At 38.5% G+C, this 23,666-nt stretch overlaps 1 protein-coding gene across 5 annotated transcripts in view; it reads right to left on the minus strand.

Annotated features, from left to right (window-relative positions):
• The window catches only part of LOC118426652 (cytospin-A-like), a 73,261-nt gene that overhangs the window by 18,427 nt on the left and 31,168 nt on the right, over positions 1–23,666 (minus strand). For all 5 annotated transcript variants that reach the window (XM_035836168.1, XM_035836165.1, XM_035836166.1 and 2 more), the window contains exons 11-14: positions 10,723–10,860; positions 9,020–9,095; positions 5,335–5,700; positions 4,535–4,628 (exon numbers count right to left, since the gene is read on the minus strand). In XM_035836168.1, the coding sequence (XP_035692061.1) occupies positions 4,535–4,628; positions 5,335–5,700; positions 9,020–9,095; positions 10,723–10,860 (674 nt within the window). The remainder of the gene's footprint in view (positions 1–4,534; positions 4,629–5,334; positions 5,701–9,019; positions 9,096–10,722; positions 10,861–23,666) is intronic.

Consider the following 23,666-nt stretch of genomic DNA (forward strand, 5'->3'; position numbering starts at 1 on the left):
TTTTTTGTTTTCTTACATCAGCTTTTCTCTTGGGTTTTCCATGTAACTGCACAAGAACTATCCCCCCTCCCAGTGGACTTAGGGCTTTAATAAAGGTTTCCATACAGACTTAAGAAGTCAATCCCTAAGCTTTTCACATGCAAAGTATGTCCAGTGCCTGGGAATGGTAATTTCTCAGGAGGCCCTAGGCAGGTCACTGTAAACTTAGGGACACTTCAGAAATTCTCAAAGGAGGAGGGAAATATCAACAATTTTCAACCTTTTTCAAATCAACAGCTCGTGCAATACCTTTATTCTCTTATCATGTCTCTTTTTATGACAACTCTCCTTTTTCTCTACAAAAATATATTTTTCCTTGTCTTCTTTTGACTTTTTTCATTTTCTCACAGCCCTTCCCCCTTCTATCATTCTTGGTTTATCCCTGAGCTTTTCTATCTGAATGGACAGGACAAAGGATGACCTCAAACGAAGAGGAAATCAACACCATTTGGGTAAGCATTATCAAATTGGGACTACATACAAAAATTTATGGCCTTGGTAAGAAAAAAAGAGAACATACTACTGTAACAAGAGCGACTAGCTACATTTGTAGGTTTCATCGATCTGTCTCTCCTTATTAATATTATACATCATTAATATCTCTGTATGTGGCTAACTGACAAAGAACTGTTGACTAATCAAGAAAAACTACAATTCAATCCAGAGAACTTTTCAAGAAAGAGTCATCAAGCTGAACATTAACATATAATGCCAATCAAAGAGGTCACCCAGCAACCACCTGTTCCAACAGGCTATCCGATGAAGCCTCAAACAACCTTTGGAGGGGCAGAACTTATTCAAGATACAACATTTAACTTTCATCTTGTGCATGTTTCAAGCTCTGAAATTTCCCTTTGATATGAAATGAAAGGAGTTGGACTTACAACAGACAACTGTCAGACACTCTCCAACACAAAAGGAGAGATTTCACGGACAAGACAAACCAGGAAAGTACCTTGTCTGTGATGGATTGCGCTAGCACAGCTATCCTGATGGTCTCCTGTCACTGTTCATCACCAGGTACAAAGTGCGGAGGCGGGTCGGACTCAGGGGTAAGCCTTTCTGGGACAACAATAGGAGGGGGATCAACCCTGCTGACTCAGAACACCACAGATCCAGGGAAATGGGAATCCAGCTGACAGCAATCCCACATGATGTCCTAGTACAATATGGAGGGCTGCCTGGGGTTTTCCACATTCCCACATTTTTCTCTTTTTTTACAATCACACATTAATTGTACAAGACTGCTTTTTCAAGAAAGCATGCTTCAATCATGACAATTTTGATGATACCCTCAGGCTCGTGGGGTTTTTTTTCTCTCTTCTCTCGACAATTTCAAGTTACAATACAACTGTTTTAAAAAAGTCTTTTCTATTTACACTGGAAAACCAACACTTACAGGACCTAGTAATAGGCAGCTTCCATTTTCTGTATCTGTAAGCTGGTACAACTGCCCTTGGGCTTTAAAACACCAGCTTCGCAGGCACGTGGCACGGCAGCAGCTGGTTATATTACACTGAACGACCTGTCACACCTAATCTTTGCACATCTAGCTGTCAGTGTTGTCAAAAGCTATCTAGTGAGGATGCCCCTACTACTGTACTTGGTGGCAATGAATACATTTAGCTCTATAGTCTATGATACTTTTATAGAAAAAACAAATTCAATAATGGAAAACTGTTGTTTATGAAGGCATGATTTGTGATGATGGCGGCTATCCTATCCCTTGTTATTGTTATTTTGTGTACATAGACAGGAAGACTGGACTTCTCTTCGGAACTAGTGAAGAAAAGAAACTGACTTCCATGCAGCACAGCTGGTCAGCCTGTTGTGTGTGTGTGTAAATCAGGAAGCTACCCTCTACTGATTCTCCGTGCTAGGCCTGACTGACAACAGAGACAGTTCCATGATCCCAGACATCGATTCACGAATTTTATCCGGGAATACAACGGGAAAGGAAAATATGCAAGGAAAGGAAAATATGCCGGGAAAGGAAAAATGCCGGAAAAGGAATATATACCGGGGGAGAGTACCGGCCCTAGCATTAGTGTTGGGGGGAGTGTACCGGCCCCACCTCACACAAAAAAAGACATCTTTCGCCAAGGCCCTAGAAATGCCGGTGAAGGAGGCTACCCTCTACTGATTCTCTGTGCTAGGTCTGACAGACAACACAGACAGTTCCTGGGACCCAGCCTTTGTCAGGTCGTGTTGTGTATACGCTGTAGTACAAGCAGCCACAGTGGGACATGGCTACGCATATTTCCCTCCTTTCATCTCCACTCTTCCACATGGGAGGGCAGCAGTCCATCACAAAGACCACCAAAGCACTGACAGGCTATGTTTTTAATACTTCAAAATGTTACTAGCACTCTTTTTCCCTTGGATGTTTTATTTCTAGAACAACAAAAAGACTAAAATATATGAAGGGCAATTATTCAATTTGATACTTTGTAAATTGATTTACTCAAAATTTTCTCATAATTTTCAGCTGAGACAGATATTTTCCTTTGAATGTCTTTTTTCTAGAACACTATCAAACAACCCAAAATATATTAATAAATCTCTCTATATACAAGGGCGAAATTATTTGACACTATATACATTTACTGAATTTTTTTCTGCAAGATTAAGATATGACCCAGAAAATTTTTGGTTTGAAAGAAGAAGAACAATGTGTGTTTGACATTGTTGGAAATATACATTTTTCTCCATTTCATATTGATTTAATATGCTAAGAAGAATGCAACTGATGTATAGAAATTCAGTATTACAATTGCAAAGATACAATGATTGTGTATTACACTAGACTGTGAAAGGCTTACATGTTAAAGTCTGTAGTCTGAAATTGTCAGCTGTATTTGCTTACTTTAGCCCTAACAAAGCTGGGATAAGTGTGGGGAGTTGTACATAGTGGCTTGTGTGTTGCCTGTTTGCCTGTTTGCTATGCTCCACAAGCGGAACTAAGAGCTTGATACAAACGGGAAGGAATTACACAAATGTATGCGTGTTCTTTTTGTTCTGGACCATCAAGTTCGAAAGCCGTGCTTCCTGATATGCTAATAAGACAAGCTAGTACTTAAGGTTCATCCCATTCAGAAGTATAAAGTCATTTGGGGGCTTATGTATTCCTAAAGTTTTAGTGTACATTTATCCATTATCCCATAATGAATACAAAATACTTTATGATTGAAAACTTACTGGCAGAAATATTGTAGCCTGGTATCCTGCCGTATTATAGCTACCAAGTCTCTTCTGTCCTCGTATTTGCGAAGAGGACAGAAGAGACTCAGGAGCTATAATACAGCTGGATACCAGGCTAGATATATTGAACATGATCTTCTTTGTTTCAGATGCTAATACTGAATTTGCAAAGAATTTCATCAAACTGTTTCTGAGCTTTAGTAACCTTTCAAATCATTCAGCATGAAATACTTTGTTTCTTGGTAAAATCACTCATCTACAAGTGGAATCTTTTGGTAAAAAAAACATCTAATGAAAAAATCCTTACAAAACATTGTCAAGCATTTCTACAAGAGCCCTTCCCTGTAATATTGCTTACTTCACTGTCTGAAAAGACTGTCTTTCCCACTTTGGCATTTTTAAAAACAAGCCCAAGAAGTTGAAGACTCAAGAGTTCCTGAAGTCCCTGGCCTTGCCCTTGGGGAATACTGTCCTTGTTTACATAATTAACACCCCAAACTACTGGTGATAATCACCTTTGGCACCATTATCAATTAGCAAGTGGGAGATAATCTCTGATAAATGACCTGATAAGGACATGATAAATACACCTCCCCTCCCCCTGCAAATTCTCTTTGCATACCACAACAAACAACACCTTCAAAAACACCTGGCGATGTTGTGTGCTTTAAAGGGTCACATCGACCTAATCTGTACCCCAGAATTACATTATAGTCTCTAATCAGGATATCACAATAAGTGCTAGTCAAATCTAAACAAAGGTACTGTTTATGAAGCTCTGATAATTAGTATAGCTTATCAGTGTACATGGGAGTAAATGACTTGTATTCCTACACACTGAAAGCTGATACCTTCACAATACAGATCACCTAATGAATGCAGAAACACCTGCATAACCAAGAAGAAGACACAAATTACAAGGAATGACTAGATATAAAGAAATTGTCTATTTCATACCATCTTCTTTGCAATAAGAATGCCTTCAAAGAATTATATATTTTTTGGCATATCTTATTACCTGGATGTCTAATCTTCGTTGTCGTAATGACTTCAATGCCTTAAGAAACACTGGCGTTGGGGCCGCTCAAGAAAAATGTATTCTTTCTGAGGGAAGAGTTTTCAAACAAGGTTGTTGTTGTTTCTGCAATGTTGTTTGTTGGCTTTGGTATGTAGAGGATTATCCTTGCTCTGAGGCATCGTAAAAAGCTTGGTAAAAACAACACTTTAGACCAAGATCAAGGGCATACCAGGTTATACCTTTTAAGTCAAATAAACAGTGCTGTCTGACTCTTACCTGCCAACTTTAGCACCTGGTGCGGCTGCTCCTCCCGAACTACCCCAGGTCTTGGTCTGACTGGTGACAACTGTCTTGGACCGCACACTACCACCTGTAGGAAATAACGACAAATTTAGGACATGGAAAGAAAACAACAGTGGTTATATGTATGGTGTAACTATTGTGATACTGTAGTTCCTGATATTTTCAATGTACTGTTATGTTCACGGTTTTCACGGTGACAACTGTAACGTGAACATATCATTACTGATAAGAAATAATTCACAGACTTTTTTTATGTGCATTGACCGCGACAGTGAACATTTAGTTCCAAGAACAAGTTAAATTTTCTCAGACTGTGAAAGTTTGGTACCGAGAAAACAAAGTGAATTACAGTAATTGAAGATTATGATAAGGTTGGCTGTCAAACGAATGGTTTATTTGTTTGTTTACTTAACCAGGGGAGACATGTCGCCCATTCTGGCGCTTTTCAGTGTACCCTGGGGGAAAACCCCAGACATATATATCAACATCAAAACCAAAGTAGCTTAGGAATCTCAACTCTCATCATTCTGCCCAGTACCCAGACCACAACATTAAAAATGGTGAACAGTTGTTCAAGGCCTTTTCAAGAATAATCGGAACACCTGGACATCTGAGATGTGCATAAGTTGGGAATAACTGGTGCTGCACCTGTAGACCTCTTTGAATTAGTCCAAGGATACCAGTCCTGACGGAATTATGAGAACTGACATTTTGAGACGAAAATGAAAAGACAATCTAATACAGTATAACTATATAATGTGAGTAGTCCTTACCACCATTGTCAGTGGTCTCTGTAGTGACAGTCTCTGTGGTCCTTCCACCAGGCCCAGAGGTCGTCGTTTTTCTTACGGTAGTCGACATTTTGTCCTTCTCCTCCTTCTTGTGTGGTTTCTCCTCCTTCTTGTCCTCCTTTGCCTTGAGCCTCGAGTTCAGCTGATCTTGCTCCTTCTTTCTATCTGCTTGTCTCAGAGAGCTCAGTCTTTCGGAAGGCTTGTCCGAGAATCTCTTGGTCAAAGCGTCAGTGGTCTTGAGACTCTTCTTCTCCTTGTCGTCCTTCTTGATGTGGTTGTTGCTGACCTTACTCTGATTGTCTTGCAGGTTGGACAGAACTTTGGACACTGTGTGGTTCAATAGGCCCTCTGCAATATGCAACGAAATAATATATTAGTTAGACTTCCTAACACTAATAGGAGCCTGTATTGAAGACAACCACCATTCCTGAAAATAAAGAAATTGAGTTACAGGATGGCAGATACTCTAGCCATCTTGACCAATGTCTAATCAGACCAGCTCGGCCCTTGTCCAGTTGACCAGGATGTTGGGCCGAGTTGACCAGGGTGTTGGGCCGAGTTGACCAGGGGGTTGGATCAAGTTGACTAGTACTGGGTTCAGTTGCTTAAGGGCAGAATCGTCTTGGTACCATATTCAGTCAAAGGAAATAAACAACAATGTATGACCACTTCACCTGAAATAACCTCAGACAGAAAGGTTACTGAGTTCCTAAAGATGTAAGTTTGCGGTCAAAGCTGATAGCATCACTTCGTGTATGTGTGTGTTTGCCACTCAAGAAAGAAAGTGAAACCTAGGCCATTTGTTGTAATTCGCATTAAGCTTCTTTTGTTGACATTTGATACACCACTTATAATAAGTCTTTTCTTGAATGTTGGCTGCGCAGAAAAGGTCACATAATACTACAGTCTTGAGTGTGGAGATAAGAGCTTTTCTTAGAGCTTTGTGAAATAGCTTGGAGCTGGCTTTTGTCTTCTAGTTCTATGGATCATACCATTTCAAAATTGAAAGGCAATAGAATGTAAAAAAAGTGAAAATTGTACAAGATGCAAAAGTCACCTGAGGTCAATAAATCTTACCAGTGTAACAAGCCAGAATAAACTCCCAGTCAGAATGTACCCTGTCACACAAGAGTACCAGTCCAGAATATGACACTTGTGTGACAGGGTACATTATTACTAGGGGTACATTCTGGCCTGTTACACTCAAGTAACATCCAAGATAGCTTTTGTATCATGTTTAAACATCTTCAACTTTTGTAGAAGTGGCTTTTAATTTTGATAAAAGACCAATCCATAGAAATGGAAGACAAAGGCCAACTCCAAGCTATTGCACAAATTTAAAGCTCTGTTCTATTCCTTATTCTATAAATTACAAGCATTAAGAATTGCTAACAGGCTGTTTGAAGTCCTCAGTACTTTATCAAGTATTTTATATCATTTATTTTGTATGGAAATAATCAAGCTTTTGTTGAAAACTTCACCCTGTTCTGAAGTCCCACTTCAAAGCTCATTCCCCTCTTATCCTAATCCATACATTTGGATGCACTCAAAGAAATATTTACCAGTAACATCTTACTTTAAACACAACTTCTGTGACCGTCGCTTGGCTTCACCATGTAACACTGTATGACAGGTTGTATTTACGATCCTAATTTTCGACATGAAGAATTGGCTTCTTAGGGTCATGAGCCCTATCAAAAATTCATGCTGCTCATCAATTATTCAAAATGATTGCCATGAAGCAACAAGGTAACAATTTGTTGAATGGTAAATGGCTAATGACAGTCTGTGATGATGAAGTTGTGGTCAATTCAGGTTACTGGCATTTTAGATGTGAAATTTTATGCTATTCACCATGTACTGTTAAAAAATTAAAAAGTATGTTGTTGCAACTAAGGTGACCCAAAATAAAGTATCAGATGGAAAGGATGTCAAAGGCATCGTCTGTGGCATAACTGGTAGAGCGTTTGGTTTGGAATCTAGAGGTCTCAAGTTCGATACCAGTCTTGCCCCTGATGTTGTACTGTAGTTGTGCCCTTGCATGGGTGTAAAAATGGGTACCTCACTTCAGTCGGGGAGGTAAAAGAAAAGACTACCTTTACCTTCTGTCTGTACTGTGTATGTGGCACTGTTAATGAGTGCAGTGCCACATTGTCCTCGTCTGTCCAAAACCAAATACAATGTAGAAAAAAAATTGGATTTTTAGTCAATGAAAAATAAACAAAATGCTGGTTGTAAAGACCTCCATTCCATTGGTTTACCATTATGATAATACTATCAGCCTTGTCAAAACTAGGCGGCAGGCGGCGATTTTAGCCGCCTACTTACATTTTTCCAGCCGGCTACTTTGGGGTAGAATTTCAAAAAATAAAAGTTTAAGTCCAGTGCTCCCCGTTACAAAATCCCCCAGTAATTTGTTTTGATAAACCTCTGGCAGTTTTCTGATAGTTGGCCCCCGGTTTATAGGGGTCATAGCGGGGAACCTATGCTGAATTTTTTCGAAATTCAGGATTTTTTTGTCAATTCAAAGTTTAAAGATAACCAAAGTTACCCAAAATACACGGCCCCAAACCATATTTAGGGGTCTAAATTTAAAAATTTTCCCAGGGAGAGGCCCCCCAGGACCCCCCTACGGGACGGGGGGACACCCCCCTTCCGTACCTACCCCCCGCTCGCCACTCCGTGGCTCTGCCGCAAGCCGCTACGCGCCTTGCCTGCTACTTTCATATATTAGCCCCCTACTCTAAAAGTTTGTGACAAGGCTGAATACATTCTCAATATTGATTGTGTTCTTGTGTAGCCCCTATCTGTTACAGAATGGTCGATATGATACACAATGTTCGCTGTATCTTCACTCGCCAGCGCAAGAAAACTAATTAATTAGAAACAGGACCATCTTCCCTTTTCATTGGTAACCATTGAGTCTTAATTTATTACACTGTATCAGTAACCAGTCTAGACTTATGAAGCAGGTTGTCATTCCAATGATGGCATACGGGCCAGCTAGTAGCGCCTATATGGAGGGTTTTTTTTTTCGAATACCTGGTAGGTGTTAACCATTCTAGGAAGCCTTTTTTTAAACCTAGGGTTTTAAGTCAATTCGGCCCCCATTAGACTAAGCTTTATCACACCAAGGGCTGGACTTATTCACTGGACTTTGAAATGAGATTCAAATACCACAAAGTCAGCAATGAAGAATTACAATAAGCGGGACAGAATAAGGGTCTTAGGTTCCTGCACTGTAATTGGTATAAGGCAAATTTAAATCCTGTTAGTGCAGAGTATGGAAAAGAACGATACATTTGTATGTTATGTATTGTGAATGAAGTTTTAAAGTTCTCAAAGTTTGGTTTATTTGTGTCATTTGTGTTCTTTTCTTCCCAATAAGAAAACAATGGGTCCAAAAAATGATAAAATATGGAAAACATAACTTAAAATTGTACATTATAGTCATGTACATAAGACACACCTTAATCACTTAGTCCCCTAGTTCAGCTCTCCAGTGCCCCATAACCTAATGACATCATTCCAATGCACCAAATACTCTTCTAGTCATGTGTAAATGTATGTCAAATATTTTATTGTGTCTACATGTTAATATCAACGAAAACAAGACGGTCTGTCGACACGACGGCATTTTCTACGCAAGAGCGAGAACGACACGCACCTCTTTTCTTCTTCCGTAGGATCCGCAAGGCAGCGCGTATCCTCTTCCTATCGTCGTACTCTGTTGTATGATCAAGCTGAGGAGAAGAAGGAAAATCTTATTGGAGGATGAAAAATGCTCTTCAAAGGTTCAAAACCAAAAGATTACCCTTTGCAAGTTGTCACAGGGCAAACTTTTATATGCCTGTATATCATACAAATGTATACATTGTGTAGACAGGCTTTTACAATACATGTGTAATTATTGTGGAGATACATTAAATATATGGTCACACTAAATGCAAACCATGTTATGGCCCAAATACATGTGCCAATATATTTATAGCCATAAACGTGATGAGTCCACAACTGGCATGCCTACTATGAAATGTGATTTGTTGGATTGCATAATATTATGGATGGTATATTCCAATATATATATTAAGGCCACACCAATATTAATTTGTTGGTTTTTTGATTCTTTAAAAATGTGCTTCACTGGAAAAATGTAAGGAAAACAAAGCCAGAGGAACAGATCTTGGTGCACTCAGCTTTTTGGATCGAATACTATCATGATATTTAGATTCATTTTCCTACCTGCCCTCTGCTTTTATCATGTCCACTTGCTATATTTTCACTTAAAATTTTAAAGAACCAAGAAAATAGAATGTTGTGGCCTAATATTTGTACACAAGCACAGACATAATCCTTGCAACATACTTTTCACATATTCTGGTACAAGTGCATTATGCTTCATAATTGATTGTATTGTAACTATCTACCATTGTCTTTGTAACAATGCAGATCGTACCATGTACACATCTTCATGGGGGGAGCAAGGTACCATATAGTTTTATAATAACAGATTAATGCAGTCAGTGCGCCCAATAGACCAAACCCATAACTCCACCCACCTACATCAAACTGTACCTAAAAACATGAAACTACATGTATTCAATGGAAATGCAGTCAATCTCTCATTGGTCGATCAGATAAATGCCTTTCTCTCATTGGTTGAACCGATAATTGTGATGGGCAGCCAGGATCAGTTTTTGTCCTGTTTCCAACAAAATTTTGTTCTTAACTCTAATTTGTTAACATTACAACAGCCAATGTGAACCTTCACACACTCACACACACACACACACACACACACACACATAATACAGATACACACAGTCAGACACATATGAATGATAAAAATGATAGGGAAGAAAGATGGGAAAGACAAAACAACACAGCATGCTAAGGGAAGGCAGCAGAGCCAAACCTTTAATAACAGCAGATAAAAAGACTCTCCGGAAACGTTTTAATAGTTCTGCAACAACACAGTCAAAGAAACATCAAGGTGTTACCAGGACGGAGATAGAAGCTTAAGTAAAGGAAAAGAACTAGAGAGAGCATATTTATTGGTTATTAAGAGTATAAGACAGAGCAGTTTCTGAAAATATATAAAACAAGTGGCAAGACAGCACTATAATATAAAAAAACTTCAAAACTTCAATGGTCTTTTGATAACCCAGTTTGTAGTAAGAAATTATGCACCCCAAGCCCCTTTCTGTCCTTTTCTTCTGTAATCTTCAAGAGCAAAAGGATAAATTATAGAAACAGAAGTTACAGCTTCTTATAATTATCAAGTCACAAACATTACTTCTTTCACAGTTGTACAGTAGTATGACACAGGGACAGTTAACAATATCTTAGTGCAACCTAACAAAACCTTACCAGCTTCTCCAGCTGCTCCTCATCTTCGATGCTGTCCAGGTTGTCCAGGGCTGCCGTGACCTTCACCTCTTGACCTTCGTCGGCCATTCGCTTCTTGACACAGCTTCTGTCCTGGGACTTGGAATCTGGGTCTTTCACCTGTGGAGAGTGGAACACGTTCAGTTGTATGGTCGTATTAAACTCTTTCAAAACATTGAATAAGTATGACATGTGATCATAGCTACCTTTGATAGTCATAAAATACAATGTGTCAGTGAACAAACTCTTAACACTAAGTTATTAATAGAGGACACAGGACTTCAGGTACATGTAGACGAGCTTCGCTCTGTCCTGCTGGACATGTAGCGATTGTGGTGTCACCTCTCAGAGGATAAACTTAACTGAACTGAACTGAACTGAACTGAACTGCAGAAATTCAGGTTTTGTTACACGTGCTGCGACCACCTGGGTCATGATCATGATCTGTCTGACACCTATAAATAGTATAATGCTCAACTGCACATACATGTACAGTATGGCACAATGGAAGCAGAATACATGTACAATTTTATGATAGTACACAGTTAGTAATAAAAATGATATTTTACCAATCTGTGATGGGTTGATACAAAGCAATACATTGTACACAGAACTTTTACTACCGATACTCTGTCTCAATTCAGAATGACCCAGACCCAGTAGTCCCAATAACCCAGCCCACTTTTGAATATCGTCAGCCAATTAAAACTGGGTGTGCTGATGACATCATATAGGTGCCCCAGACATACGATGCCCTACAGGTACAAAATGAACACTGGCCTCTAACCTACAGTAGAACCAGTAACACTGGTCTCTTTTAAATTTGGAAAGGTACTGTAAACTGTAACAGTCAATTGGGGACAACATTCTCTACTTGTTGCACTACTTTTTCCACTACTTGTTGCATCTGTAATGTACAGTATTGATATTGCAAGTCAATCAAAATTCCCTCTCTGTTATGTCTTAAGTTATAGTTTTATGTGTAAAATTATTTATCAAAATAAACAACAACGATGAAATTTTCCAAATTCCCAGCGTCTTTTGAATCAAAGTTTTAAGTATTAGCAGTCATCTTCTGGCAAGTGTTCTATTTTTTAGGTGCTGATACATGTAAATTGTAGGTAAGGTTTAAAATAGCTGAGATCAGCAGTGCCACTTTTCACTTACAAGAACCAGTTGTAAACAGTTAATGACCATTTATCTGAGTTAGTCAGCTATAAAACACGATACACTGACGTCAAACTGGCAAGACAAAAACAAGATAACTGCACACCCCATAAATCTAATGGTAGGTTGTACCCTTCATTTCAGTGCAGGTCCAAATGAACTGGTGTTCTACATATCTATATTTTACAAGGGCAAAGTAACCCATAAACAACATCAGAGTCTATCAAAATCTCTCCATTGCCATAATTTGTATATTTATATATATCAAACCTGGTCTGATCTGCATTGGTGAGATACGAGTTTGCCAGTACTAAAATAAAGGGCTCTGACCTACACATCTTCCAGTTACAAAATTATGTACAGTCAAAACCTCCCAAGAAGACCACTCAGGGGACTGATAAAATTTGGTTAATGTGGGCAGGTGGTTACTATAGATAGGATGATACTGTCAGGTGGTCCTTTTTTAGAGGTGGTCACTTGTACAGTTTTGATCAGGGTTGTAGCCAGCACCCGTCCTTCCATCTTTTGATGGAATTTTGCAGCTGGGGACGGAAAAAAATTTTGCCCATTCTGTACGTATGTCCTCTGTGAGCAAAACTTAACCCTCAAAATGCAGGAAATAGCATTTCAGAGGGCCTAGATTTCAAAATTTTGCAAACACTGCGGCAAAGCCATTCAAAATTGAGGGGACGGAAAATGATTTCTAGCTGGCTACAACCCTGGTTTTGATTGTACATGTCAAAATGTAACGTTAGTTCCAAACCCCATACCAGGTGTGGGCGAACTTTAACTTTAACCTCAGGTAAGGTGCATAACTGATTGGTTTGTAGGGTCATTGGTACGTAACTTGAACATCAAATTCCTACAACCACCTGAACTGTAGCATACAGGTGTGTGAGCATTACCTAACCCAGAATGTATCCATCCTGTCCATGGACATAACAAACATCTGACTGAAAAGTTGAAATTCCTAAACTTCTTGGGATGCCATAGTTCTAAAACCACTAAAGAGTCAAAATAGGTATGTCTTTGATGAACTACTGTAGAAGAAACTCAAACTTGAAGCTTCCCAATCATTAAATCTAGTTGAATATGAAAAGACTACAACACGATAATTGATGTATAGTTAATTTGCAATAACCAAATTTCTTCTCTAGAGATGGTTTACCCCTTGGGTGACAATGGTTCATTTCATGACAACACAGTTTATTGTCAAAAACAAGGGTTCATTTCTTAACTAATAATGGTTTATCCTCCTAGCAACTCCAACATAAACTGCAGGTATGTCCAACCTAACAGGGACACAAACACTCAAACTCCACCTGTCAAGTTTAACATTTTCTGCAGGACTTTAAGTTCAGCAGCCATCATGGCGATTGCCTTTCAAATGTGGAATCCATTTAAATCTCCATTCGTTTTTTTTAAGTTCAGCAGCCATCATGGCCATTGCCTTTCAAATGTGGAATCCCTTTAAATCTCCATTCGCTTATTACACAGATAACACCCTGAAAAAATCTATCTGAATAAATATAAAATCCATCTAAAGCATGATAAATTTTTCAGTATCATTTGGTCCTCATGGATTCCCAATTAGAAAGAAACACAAGCGGACTCTTTCCCATGGGAACAAAGGTAGAAGAGCTGATTAAGCTTATGATGGATTCCCAAGGTTGTTTCGACTGACAGTTTACAATGTATTGAAGTCTGAATGCACTGTACTCAACAGGAATACCTGTCCAGAATCAGATGTAACGTGGGGTAACCTATATCCGTGGGGTAACCTATATCCGTTTCTTTCAGAAATGGGTATTTAGGGATATCAAGTCGGCAGACGATAGTGTCAAACTACGATATTTTGAACATATTAACCACCGTCCTTCCATTTGATATCCCTAAATACCACGTTGCTTAATTTGACAGATATAGGTTACCCTGCGAATAAAGGTGAACAAGTGTTTACTATTAAACAGGATTACAAATCTTAATCTTTAAACAACACATTATAATCCATATGACACTTAAGTACTATTGTGGTCTAAAAACGATTGTTACTCCCCCAGTGATGGTATGGTCTATAGTACATCATGTAAACTGTGAATGCTATCGATCCAAAGAAGACTTTCCCTCAACAGTGATGCGAATCGTACAAAACCCAAAGCTGACTCTGAGATTGATTATATTGATTTGCGTTCAGCGACAAGCTTCCCTTAAGAGAGCAAGGTGCATCGACCATGACTTTTACATTGACAGAAGAACCTTTGGGGACTTGTTCCTTTCGATAGCATTGCAATCATTTTAAGATGAAGCCAGGTGCTAGTAAACATCTATTGATGGAAAAGGCAAAGAGCATCTCCTTCGATGGTACCCTCTTTTAAGAAAACCTAACAAGAAAGACTTCCTTTTCGGGGTAATTATTATTAAGAGCCAGTAAATTAAAGGTGAAATACACCTGCCCCCCCCCTCCACCACTGAGTGCTGTGTGGTAAATTCCAATAAACAAATAAACAAGTAAACAATTTTACATAGTCCAGTGAGAGAAAGTTGGTTGACATGTTCAGAAAGGAACACATTCGAATGAAGAGGAAAGTGATGAAACAGGCAATACCATATTTCTTTTCATGTCAACAAAGCAGTCAACAAAGACAAAAACTTTAGACAGCACAGTCAACTACAAACAAACAAAACATGCATGACGAATCGATAAACTACTTCAAAGGAAAGAAAATTCTCCAACATTATTGAAACAGTCAACCATAAAGAAATTTTTGGATTCCAAATTAAAGAATTCTAAAGAATAGGTTTTGAAAGGATAATGTTGACTGGTACAAAACTTTATCATAGTTCATATAACTAGTGGTCTATACTGTAGACTAGTGTATTACTGTATACAACAATGGCACCAGTGAAGTTTAAAGGTTCCACACTATTAACTATGAATTCAAGTATTGATTTCTGTAAAATACTCAATACATAAATCTGAACAGCCTTTCTCAAGATGCCATTATATACCGGTATAGGATTTTCAACCACTGGAAATCCATGAATTTTTCTCAATACACATATAAACCAAAACCGCTTGAATTATGAACCTAATCAGTAACTGTAAAATGTTTCAAATACCAGAAACGAGAAGAGTACTACCGGTACATACTAGATTTAACTATAAGGATAGATGAATCTTCAAAAGCTGTTACCTTTTGGTCACATCAATTTATATCCTTAGTTTTCAAACAATTTGAAGTAAAATTAAGGTCAGGATAAAAATAGAATCTTAAAATGAAAACTTGAATCTGACTATATTCACTTCTGTGAACCAAGGTACACACAATTTTTACAACTTCAATTTAGCATTTTATAAATCCGACAACCAGCAAGTTTAATTGTTGTGGCCTTATGCTGGCAAAATACATCAGATTCTACAGTGTATACATAGGCTTGATGGAAGTCTGATTATTTTTCCTGATCCCCACTGAGGACCAATCAATCATGATGGAATCCATAAAGCTGAGGAATTCTCTATGTAATTCCTATCATATGGCACTAATCAGTTGTTACTCCTATTAGGGGGTTAAGCCAGAATCTTGTAACTGGGAAATGAATTGTAGCTAATAGCAATTTTATACCGGACCCTGTTTGCAGTGGAAAAACGTTTAAGGCTGATAAATTTAACTTAAGAGGCCTTACAAAAGTATCCGTGAAATATATATATATGTCAAGCATGAGCTCAACCTAGAAATTGACAGCATTTGAGAAATACTTGTAACCCCTGCCCTTTTGATCTAGATTACAGTATGTAGTTAAAGATGATAAACCATAGACGTCATCCCCACCCACATTGTTTTAAATGTTGTCTTGGAATTGCACCTCAATGTCAAAAACATGTCCATGTCACTAAGGATAACCAAAGGATCCTATACTTACCCTTTCCATCTGGATGTAATACCTGCTGACGTACGTAGTCATTTTTACATCTGATGCTAACACGGAAGTACTGCTACTGAAGGCTACGGCTACGTCTTATTGGGTCGCCTTCCTCCAACGCTCCATCAAAAATCCCGTACTCTTAGAGGCCGAACCGACATTTCACTACGTCTTGAACTGTTAAGTCCATTTTGTCTGCATCCTGAAGTATGCCTGGCGTATCCCTTAGAAGGAGATGCTAAAGAGATGTTCCTTTCCCGGCATACATACTGCTGATACTTTGATCACCCATGCTTTACAGTGCTGGCAGACACGATGCTACACTCTCACTGATGGGGATGATCAGGACAGGGGTCAATCATTACGTGACCTTTTGGTCGGCAGGCTCTGTGTAATAACACAGAATCTAACGTTCCTTTCCATGATATTCCAATAAACCAGCCAACAAATCAGTTACACTTGGCTTGTGATAAAAACAGAACCGCCAGGGGGTCATAGGATATTATTGGACAACCGGAATCGATCCTACCTCAATTCTCACAAACCGATGGGCATGCTAGCTGAGTATTACTGAACGGTCCCTCAAAACAAGCCTAATAACAAAACCTTGCCAGTGTCCACATGCTATTAATTCATTATTCTCCCCAGAGGATAGAGCTGGTATAATCAAGGTGTTATCTATTGTGTGATCATGCCTACGCCCTTCCTGATAAAATCTACCTGGAGACACCTGAAGGACGCTGAAGAGACAGGCAATCTCCTTGTAGATGCTCTTAAGTACAGGATAATGATAACACATGTTTGTACAACAAGTAGTTAGGAGGATTTGTGAGACTTATGGCAAACATGACATGTTTATGGTTAGCTGTGGATTATTCCATTTGACAAATTGGGGGGGATTTGTTTTTCAACAACCTTGTCAGAGACATCAATTTTTTTTTTTCAAATTCATCTAGTTTCTAGCACAACCCAAATGCTTCTGTTGTTTTTGTAATACCTCAACATTCTTTGACTTTTTTTAGCAGGAAAGTTCATCTGTGTTGGTAAAGGACAAAATGAAAAAATAAACTTTTCATGACCGACATAACATCTTAATCAGGTAATATTTTTTTCATAATTGCTTGCCTTTCTTAATCCTTGAGTCCAGTAGTAAGTACTTTGTCTCACCTGAAAGATTTAACCTCCTTGGTCTGATATTAACTTTCTTGTCAATGACATCTTACCTTCGTCTTCGTCTTTATTCCTTATCTTTTGAAACAGGATACAATAGTTGCAATAGATGCAATAACCCTAAGACAACTCACAACTCATTACTGACAAGTTATCTTTGCAAGTACCTGTAAATTCTGGTGATGATGGACTAAGTGCCCACTATTAAACCACTTGTTCTAAGAAAAGTAAAGAAACAAAGTTGTAAGATGTCATTAGTTGCAGAGACTTTACAATAGACAACACAAAAAAAGAACATCATGAAAAACATTGCGTACATTCTTCATATTCAAGGTTTGTCATGCATAATTTAAGAGCATAGTCCCCTACCTGGCTTAGGGTTCTGTTCTTTGAATACAATTTGAGAGGGGTAGTGGGCATTGTGCACAGTATCAAATAGTACAAGGATGGTTTTCAATGTGACAAGACTGGATGTTTTGTAAGGTCTAAAAAACCAAGGTCAAGCTGTATAAAAAAATATATTCAGTAATATTCACTCAGAAACAAAATGCCTGTACACTTTTAATTCTTCTATCAATTAGCAATGGACTAATGCATTTTTATCATATAATATCAATGTCATTAGATAACAAACAGTAGTTATTTCTGATAAGATTGCTTTTAAAAGCTAGTGTCCAGAGTTTGTAATAGGAGACAGTTTATAATAATTACATAATGCTGAATTATGGGTTTAGAACTTAGACGTGCACTCCACTGTCCAGAGTCCTGAGAGAATTTCAAAAACAGATATGTCTCATAAAGTTTGAAGCTGATTTAATATGTATAGCCATCCATAGATATTCTATCATCGTAGAAAATTGATGTCACTTCATCTGCCCTCTATTTTTGAACAGCCCTTGGATGACTGCATGACAGAAAGTGATGAGCAAAATCTTTGAAATATTAATCTGAGATGGGATTGCCGCCATGAAGTGACCTACTTTTTTCAGTTGGCTGAACAGTGTTGTGCTTAACTATTGTCTGGTATGAAGAGAGTAGAAAGGATGGACAATTCATGACCTTATCAACCAAGTCTCAAGTGTGTGATTCACTTATTCCCTGATGAACAAACAACAGTCAACAAAACCTCATCTATCAAATTGTATCTATCTCATCCTGAAATCTATATCATTTTCTTTCCAAAAGAACTGATTCATAGTACATACAAACATAAAATCTACAGACAAAAGTTATACTAATGAACAGGTGGCATGCAGATATGAAGTATACGCAACTGAAAGTTTCTCATACTATATAAGAGGCCCAAATGGAAAGTAGAATACTACATTGTACATCCCTAGATAGAGACCTTGTTTAGAAACTCTGTACCACTGCAAAGCCCAAAGCATATCGGATAAATCAAAGATGCCCTCCATCTATCCAATTTACTTATCAACATTCTCCATCCAACTCTCTGTCATTTCAAAGCATCTGCCTACAGCAAGTCATATTTTGTATTCCCTTCAAAACCTTCCTAAAAATGATTTATGGATTTTTGAGTAGTTTAAAAGGTTCAAGGTTCAATACATCTTTAGGCTGGGATTTTAGCATGACTTAAAAAGGTATTGCCAAATTACAATCATTTCAACATGTAAGGAAGGGAAAGAAAATACAGTGTACTACTTCATCTTTTGTAAAGAGATCTCTTACCTTCTCTAAATTTGACATTTTTATTAGCTTTTCAAGTCAACTGGAGATAAACTCAAGGCAATAAAAAGTTAGTCCTTTAATGCCAAACTACATGTACACGAACCCTAAACATCTGGTCATCCTATTATAAAAATCAGGTCCCGAAGAAGTCTTGCGGAAAATTACCTTCTCACAGCAAATCGGTAATGACACCATCTTATTACTGACCAGCCTTTTTTCAATCATGTACTTCACCAAACTATTGATTTTTTTTTCCAGTACAGCATACTAGATTTCCTCTAAACCACTCTTAAGTCCTTCTAAGCCTTCAATTATTGGGAGTACACATTTATTGATTGTGAAAGTGCATTATGAAATGCCCACAACTAGTAAACCTAACTTGAAAGTTCATGTGGGCAGGTAGAATTCGAGAAATACACTAGATCGAAGAGGATATAATTTCCAACACAAAATTTGGACCCAAATGTCTGACTGTTTGACTCCAGTGTTTATAAAGGAAAAAGCAATCTACATCATCAACTATGTATACATCAGGACTTTACAACCATTCTTAAACAGAGACATGGGTGCCATAGACTTTCTCCAACTTATGATCCACTGCTCACCAAGTCATGTTCTGCCATATCTGAATGCATGAGGTCATCACAGAAGCAATGGATAAGTGCTCATTCCTTGACAAAAACTGGACAGTCAAAAATTTGTGTAAGTCCAATTTTTGTGTTGGAAAGAACAGCGAGTTCAACTCTGATCGAGAATGATAAAACAATTGTTATACTCATTTCCAAAATGTTAAAATGATATAGAAAGAATCGTAAAAGGAAACTACAGACAGCCCCTGCAGCAGAATTGATGGTAACATCCTTCTTTTCACTGGCAAACACAATAAACAGATGCTGACCCACTCAGTTTTCCATTAGGTTTTGAGAAGGGACAGGGAAATTGATGTAGGGACAGGAGAGAACATTGAAAATCCATGTGTTGCCAGCCCTTGTAATTGTTCCTGCAGATTGATTGTCACATGTGGTAGAACGCTTGAGGGGTCTGACAGTTACAGAGGTTAAGTACACATGCAGAGTAAGGCTGCCAGGGCCTGGAATTGGCTTGGACCTCTTTTAGTTCTGATCAGTCAGCCTTCACCGCTACTTAATACAAAAAGTTTGGAAACTTGAATTTGGTTGATATCATATCTACGTCAATACTTCATCATTAGGCCACACCAATTTTATTTGTTGTTTCTCGGATTTCCCGACCCTATTTTTTCCGATTAAAAAAAGATTTTAAATTGATGGCCACACCCCAACTTTGACAAAATTTCACTGCCTCTCCTTTCTCAAATCAACTATGGGCCTCAAATTCCAGTAGCTGTACATGCCTATTTTGGACGGTACGCTTATCATTTTCCTTCAAACTTTGGACTTCGCTACCAGGGACCCCCTAAATGTTGAAAGTTTAAGTTTTCCTGTCTGATCTCTCCTACCCCCGACTTTTTGAAAAGTTTTTTTAAATTTTTTTTTCGACTGACCTTCCCAATTTTTTTTCTGAAAAAAATCAGAGAAACAACAAATAAAATTGGTGTGGCCTTATGATAACATTAGAAAGCTCACTTATCACTCTTTGCATTGACTTTTTATTGTCATGATTGCAATATTGTTCATGGGTTGAGCACAAGAGCTACTAATGTGGGTAACGAATACCTGAGGCTAGGGCTCCTAAACAACAGAGAAGGAACAAGTACTAGTTAGTCTGAAAAAAAAGTCTCCCAAATGCTACCATATATGGGTATTGAATTCTTTGGCAACATAATCGTTCTACAGTGCCAGCTTCCCTTTTCAGAACTCTTAACATCCAATTAACTACTAGTAGTATAGACACTATTTGCCAGTTGACAGGAAAAGATTCCATCACTCTAAACTACTTTGAAGGTTAAAGTTAAACACAACTCTCTGGTGGTTTCAAACTAGCTGTGATCAGGAATCGAAAGTGACAGGTCGGCTAATAACGTGATTGACATCGCTTGTTAGCCGAGACTTTTGCCTCAAACTACATGTAGTCGGACTTGTTAACGTCTGTCAGCATTTTGATCATTAGCACGAGGAGAAAACAAACACCAGGTGAACACAAAGTGCTCAGGGGGATCAAACTAGCTGCATCTGTTAGGTCATGTCTGTCAATATAGGAAGTCCTCAAGATTATATCATGTTCATGAATGTTTACCACTGGGATTAGTGGAAGGTACATAGAAAAGGAAGCCTAAGGATAACTTGGCCCTTTACCAACTTGGCCAAATCAACCTGGCCCAACATCTTGGTCAACTCTATTAGGGTTAGGGTTAGAGTTATGGTTAGGGTTATGGTTAGGGATATAAAATTAGGGTTAGTGTTAGGGTTAGAGCTAGCTTTACGGTTTCCAGTAGTACATGATTGTACATTGTATGTTGGGCCAAGTTGACTAGAGTATTGGGCCTGGTTGGTCTGATTAGCCATGGGCCAGATCGGATTGAGAACCAAAGCGTCCGACATCCGAAGAGAAACAATCTCAATACAAGAAGTAACCAATAACCAACATGCTTTCACCACATGTAAAGAGTTGCGCAATGACACAACGTATCACAGTTGTACATGTAGCATTTCCAAAAGCATTTCATGTTTGAGGGCTGTGCTAGATTAGGTCAGGATCACAACAACTTTGAACTCCCAAGGGCAAGTGATGACATCAGCAGTTGCTAGGCAACAACTAGGATGCCATTTTGGTATCTTGGCGTCATCATGTGGTAAGTACCAGAGATCAAAGTGGTACAACCCATAATCACCCGAGGGAATATAGCAGGTGGGAACCTTTAGAACAGCAGATGTCATTTGAATGTGATAGCTGACGGGGGGGGGGGGACTTTGGCCTTCAACCAAAGGAGAGGCTATTTTCTCATTAATTTTTCACTTTATGGCATGTTCAATTTAGATATGTAGGTCATGACAGTACACAGTAGAATTTCGCTCTTTTGAACATTTTACTTTGAGTAGTGACTTTGAAGCTTGCCATTCATTAGAAGATCAATAATTCTTGTAAAGAGACATTCAAAGGAGAATTTACAACTCCCTCCCTGTCTATCGCTACTAGAGACTACCAATGTTTTATCTAAAAAGGACAGGATACAAGAACAAGCTATGTTTTTACTGTTGTGGTCGCAGAGTTGTGAGCCAACATCGACTCTTGGGAAGAAACAGCAAGTGACCGATCAGCATGGAGACAGACTGTTAAGAGGGTCTGCATGCTATTTTACGCAAGGCGTAGGCAGCCTATTCTATTTCCCGTAATTCGTAGGGAAAGCCATCTTATCTACGTGATTCGTAGCGAGGCGACCAAATTTAGCGTAATTGCCTTCCTTGATTTAGCGTAATAGGTAGGGGGTTCTTCTCAATTCAGCGTAAATCGTTGTCGGGACCCCCCAAGCAGACCCTCTGTTAAAGCAGGGGTGAAGGAAGATAATGCTACCAGATCCCAACTCAGAGCAGCGGCATCAGAAGAGCAGGATGCGGCCATTCCAGAATTGGCTTGTTCAGCCACCAAAGGAGATATGGACCATTACCAAAACCCATCGTCTCTTCAGACGAACGGAGGCTAATGATGCAGCGATGTTGGGTCGCAGAGCCGTGGTCTTATAATTTTTGGAATGAAAGCAAAAACTTTAATTTGACAAATTGTACATGTGCATATACAAGCACATTCAGTAATTGCCATAATGAACTTTGAAACGATTCCAGGGCTTCAGGCTCCACCTTTGATTTTTTTCTCTGTCTAATACTAGTTTTGAAGCTCATGCTCTTGGATTTGTCGTTAAAACTTCATCCTAAGCTTATAATACCTTTTCATCAATTTTTATGTCATGAAGTTCAGATTTCCAAAAATTGACGGGTAAATTATTTTTCTGTCCCTGTTCCAAGATAGAGAGAGGGTTCCTGGAGACATGTACTTCCTTTGAACAAGATTTTACAGATTTTCTGATCCCCCTTCTTTCAACACCAAAACCTTGTCTTCCGTACTTGTGTACCAAGGGAGTAAGTCTCTAATTTGCTAAGATTTAAGGGGGAAGTATAACATGGATAACGAACGGCGCTCCCACGATATCCAATTTCTTCAAGCATCAAAACCTCTTTCCATTGAAGAAAGCAGCTGGGCTCTTCAATGATTTCTCCACAGACCTTGAGTCCAAATCTGGAGTTTGACGCAAAAAGCATTCCAAGCAAACTTGCCCTGTGGCTTTGTGTCTTCTATATATAAAACGCCTTTGATTTAATCTTAAGATAAAGCGAGTTGCTTCCTTTGACTGATCACTAACTTAGGCAGTTGACTCCCATACTCAATCAAGTCACAAGGTTCAGCTATGTTTAGAAAGGTTGGAGGGCCTTTAAGTCCAGCTGAAATGAGATTTGTCGAGTTTGGCAGACCCTGTAACTTTAGTTGCCATATTTGCATTGTTGGGTGAGGGACAGAGAGAATTGTCACGTTTCACATGTAAGTACATGTAATTGAAATGGGAAGATTTTTCATGTTTTGCAATATGAGGATATGGATATCAACGATACTTATGGCACAGTGTATGTGTAGAAGAGCAGATTAATAAAAATTATAATAATAACAGTTCATAAAGGACTGGTAACAATGAAATACACAAATGAAAGTCTATAAAAAACAAGAGAGAAAAGTGCCACTACAACGAAAGTTACATGTATTGAATGTAAAAATGATAAAGACTGCAGTTAAAGAAAATTCAAGCAAAATGCTTATTGAACTACTAAATGGAAATCCAGCTCTGCATTCACCCATGATTGAAAACTGGCTCAGCCTCTTACGATCTGTCACAAGCTATTTTCTAAGGAGTCCAAGAAGGCTAGCAGGAGCTAACTATTTATATCCTGAGTCTAATTGTGTTTGTGGTAGAGGCTTCCTGTTAATCTTACCACAATGGGGAGCCTTTTGCCCTT

The sequence above is a fragment of the Branchiostoma floridae genome, chromosome 11 (assembly GCF_000003815.2).
Source record: "Branchiostoma floridae strain S238N-H82 chromosome 11, Bfl_VNyyK, whole genome shotgun sequence".
Classification (NCBI taxonomy): domain Eukaryota; kingdom Metazoa; phylum Chordata; class Leptocardii; order Amphioxiformes; family Branchiostomatidae; genus Branchiostoma; species Branchiostoma floridae.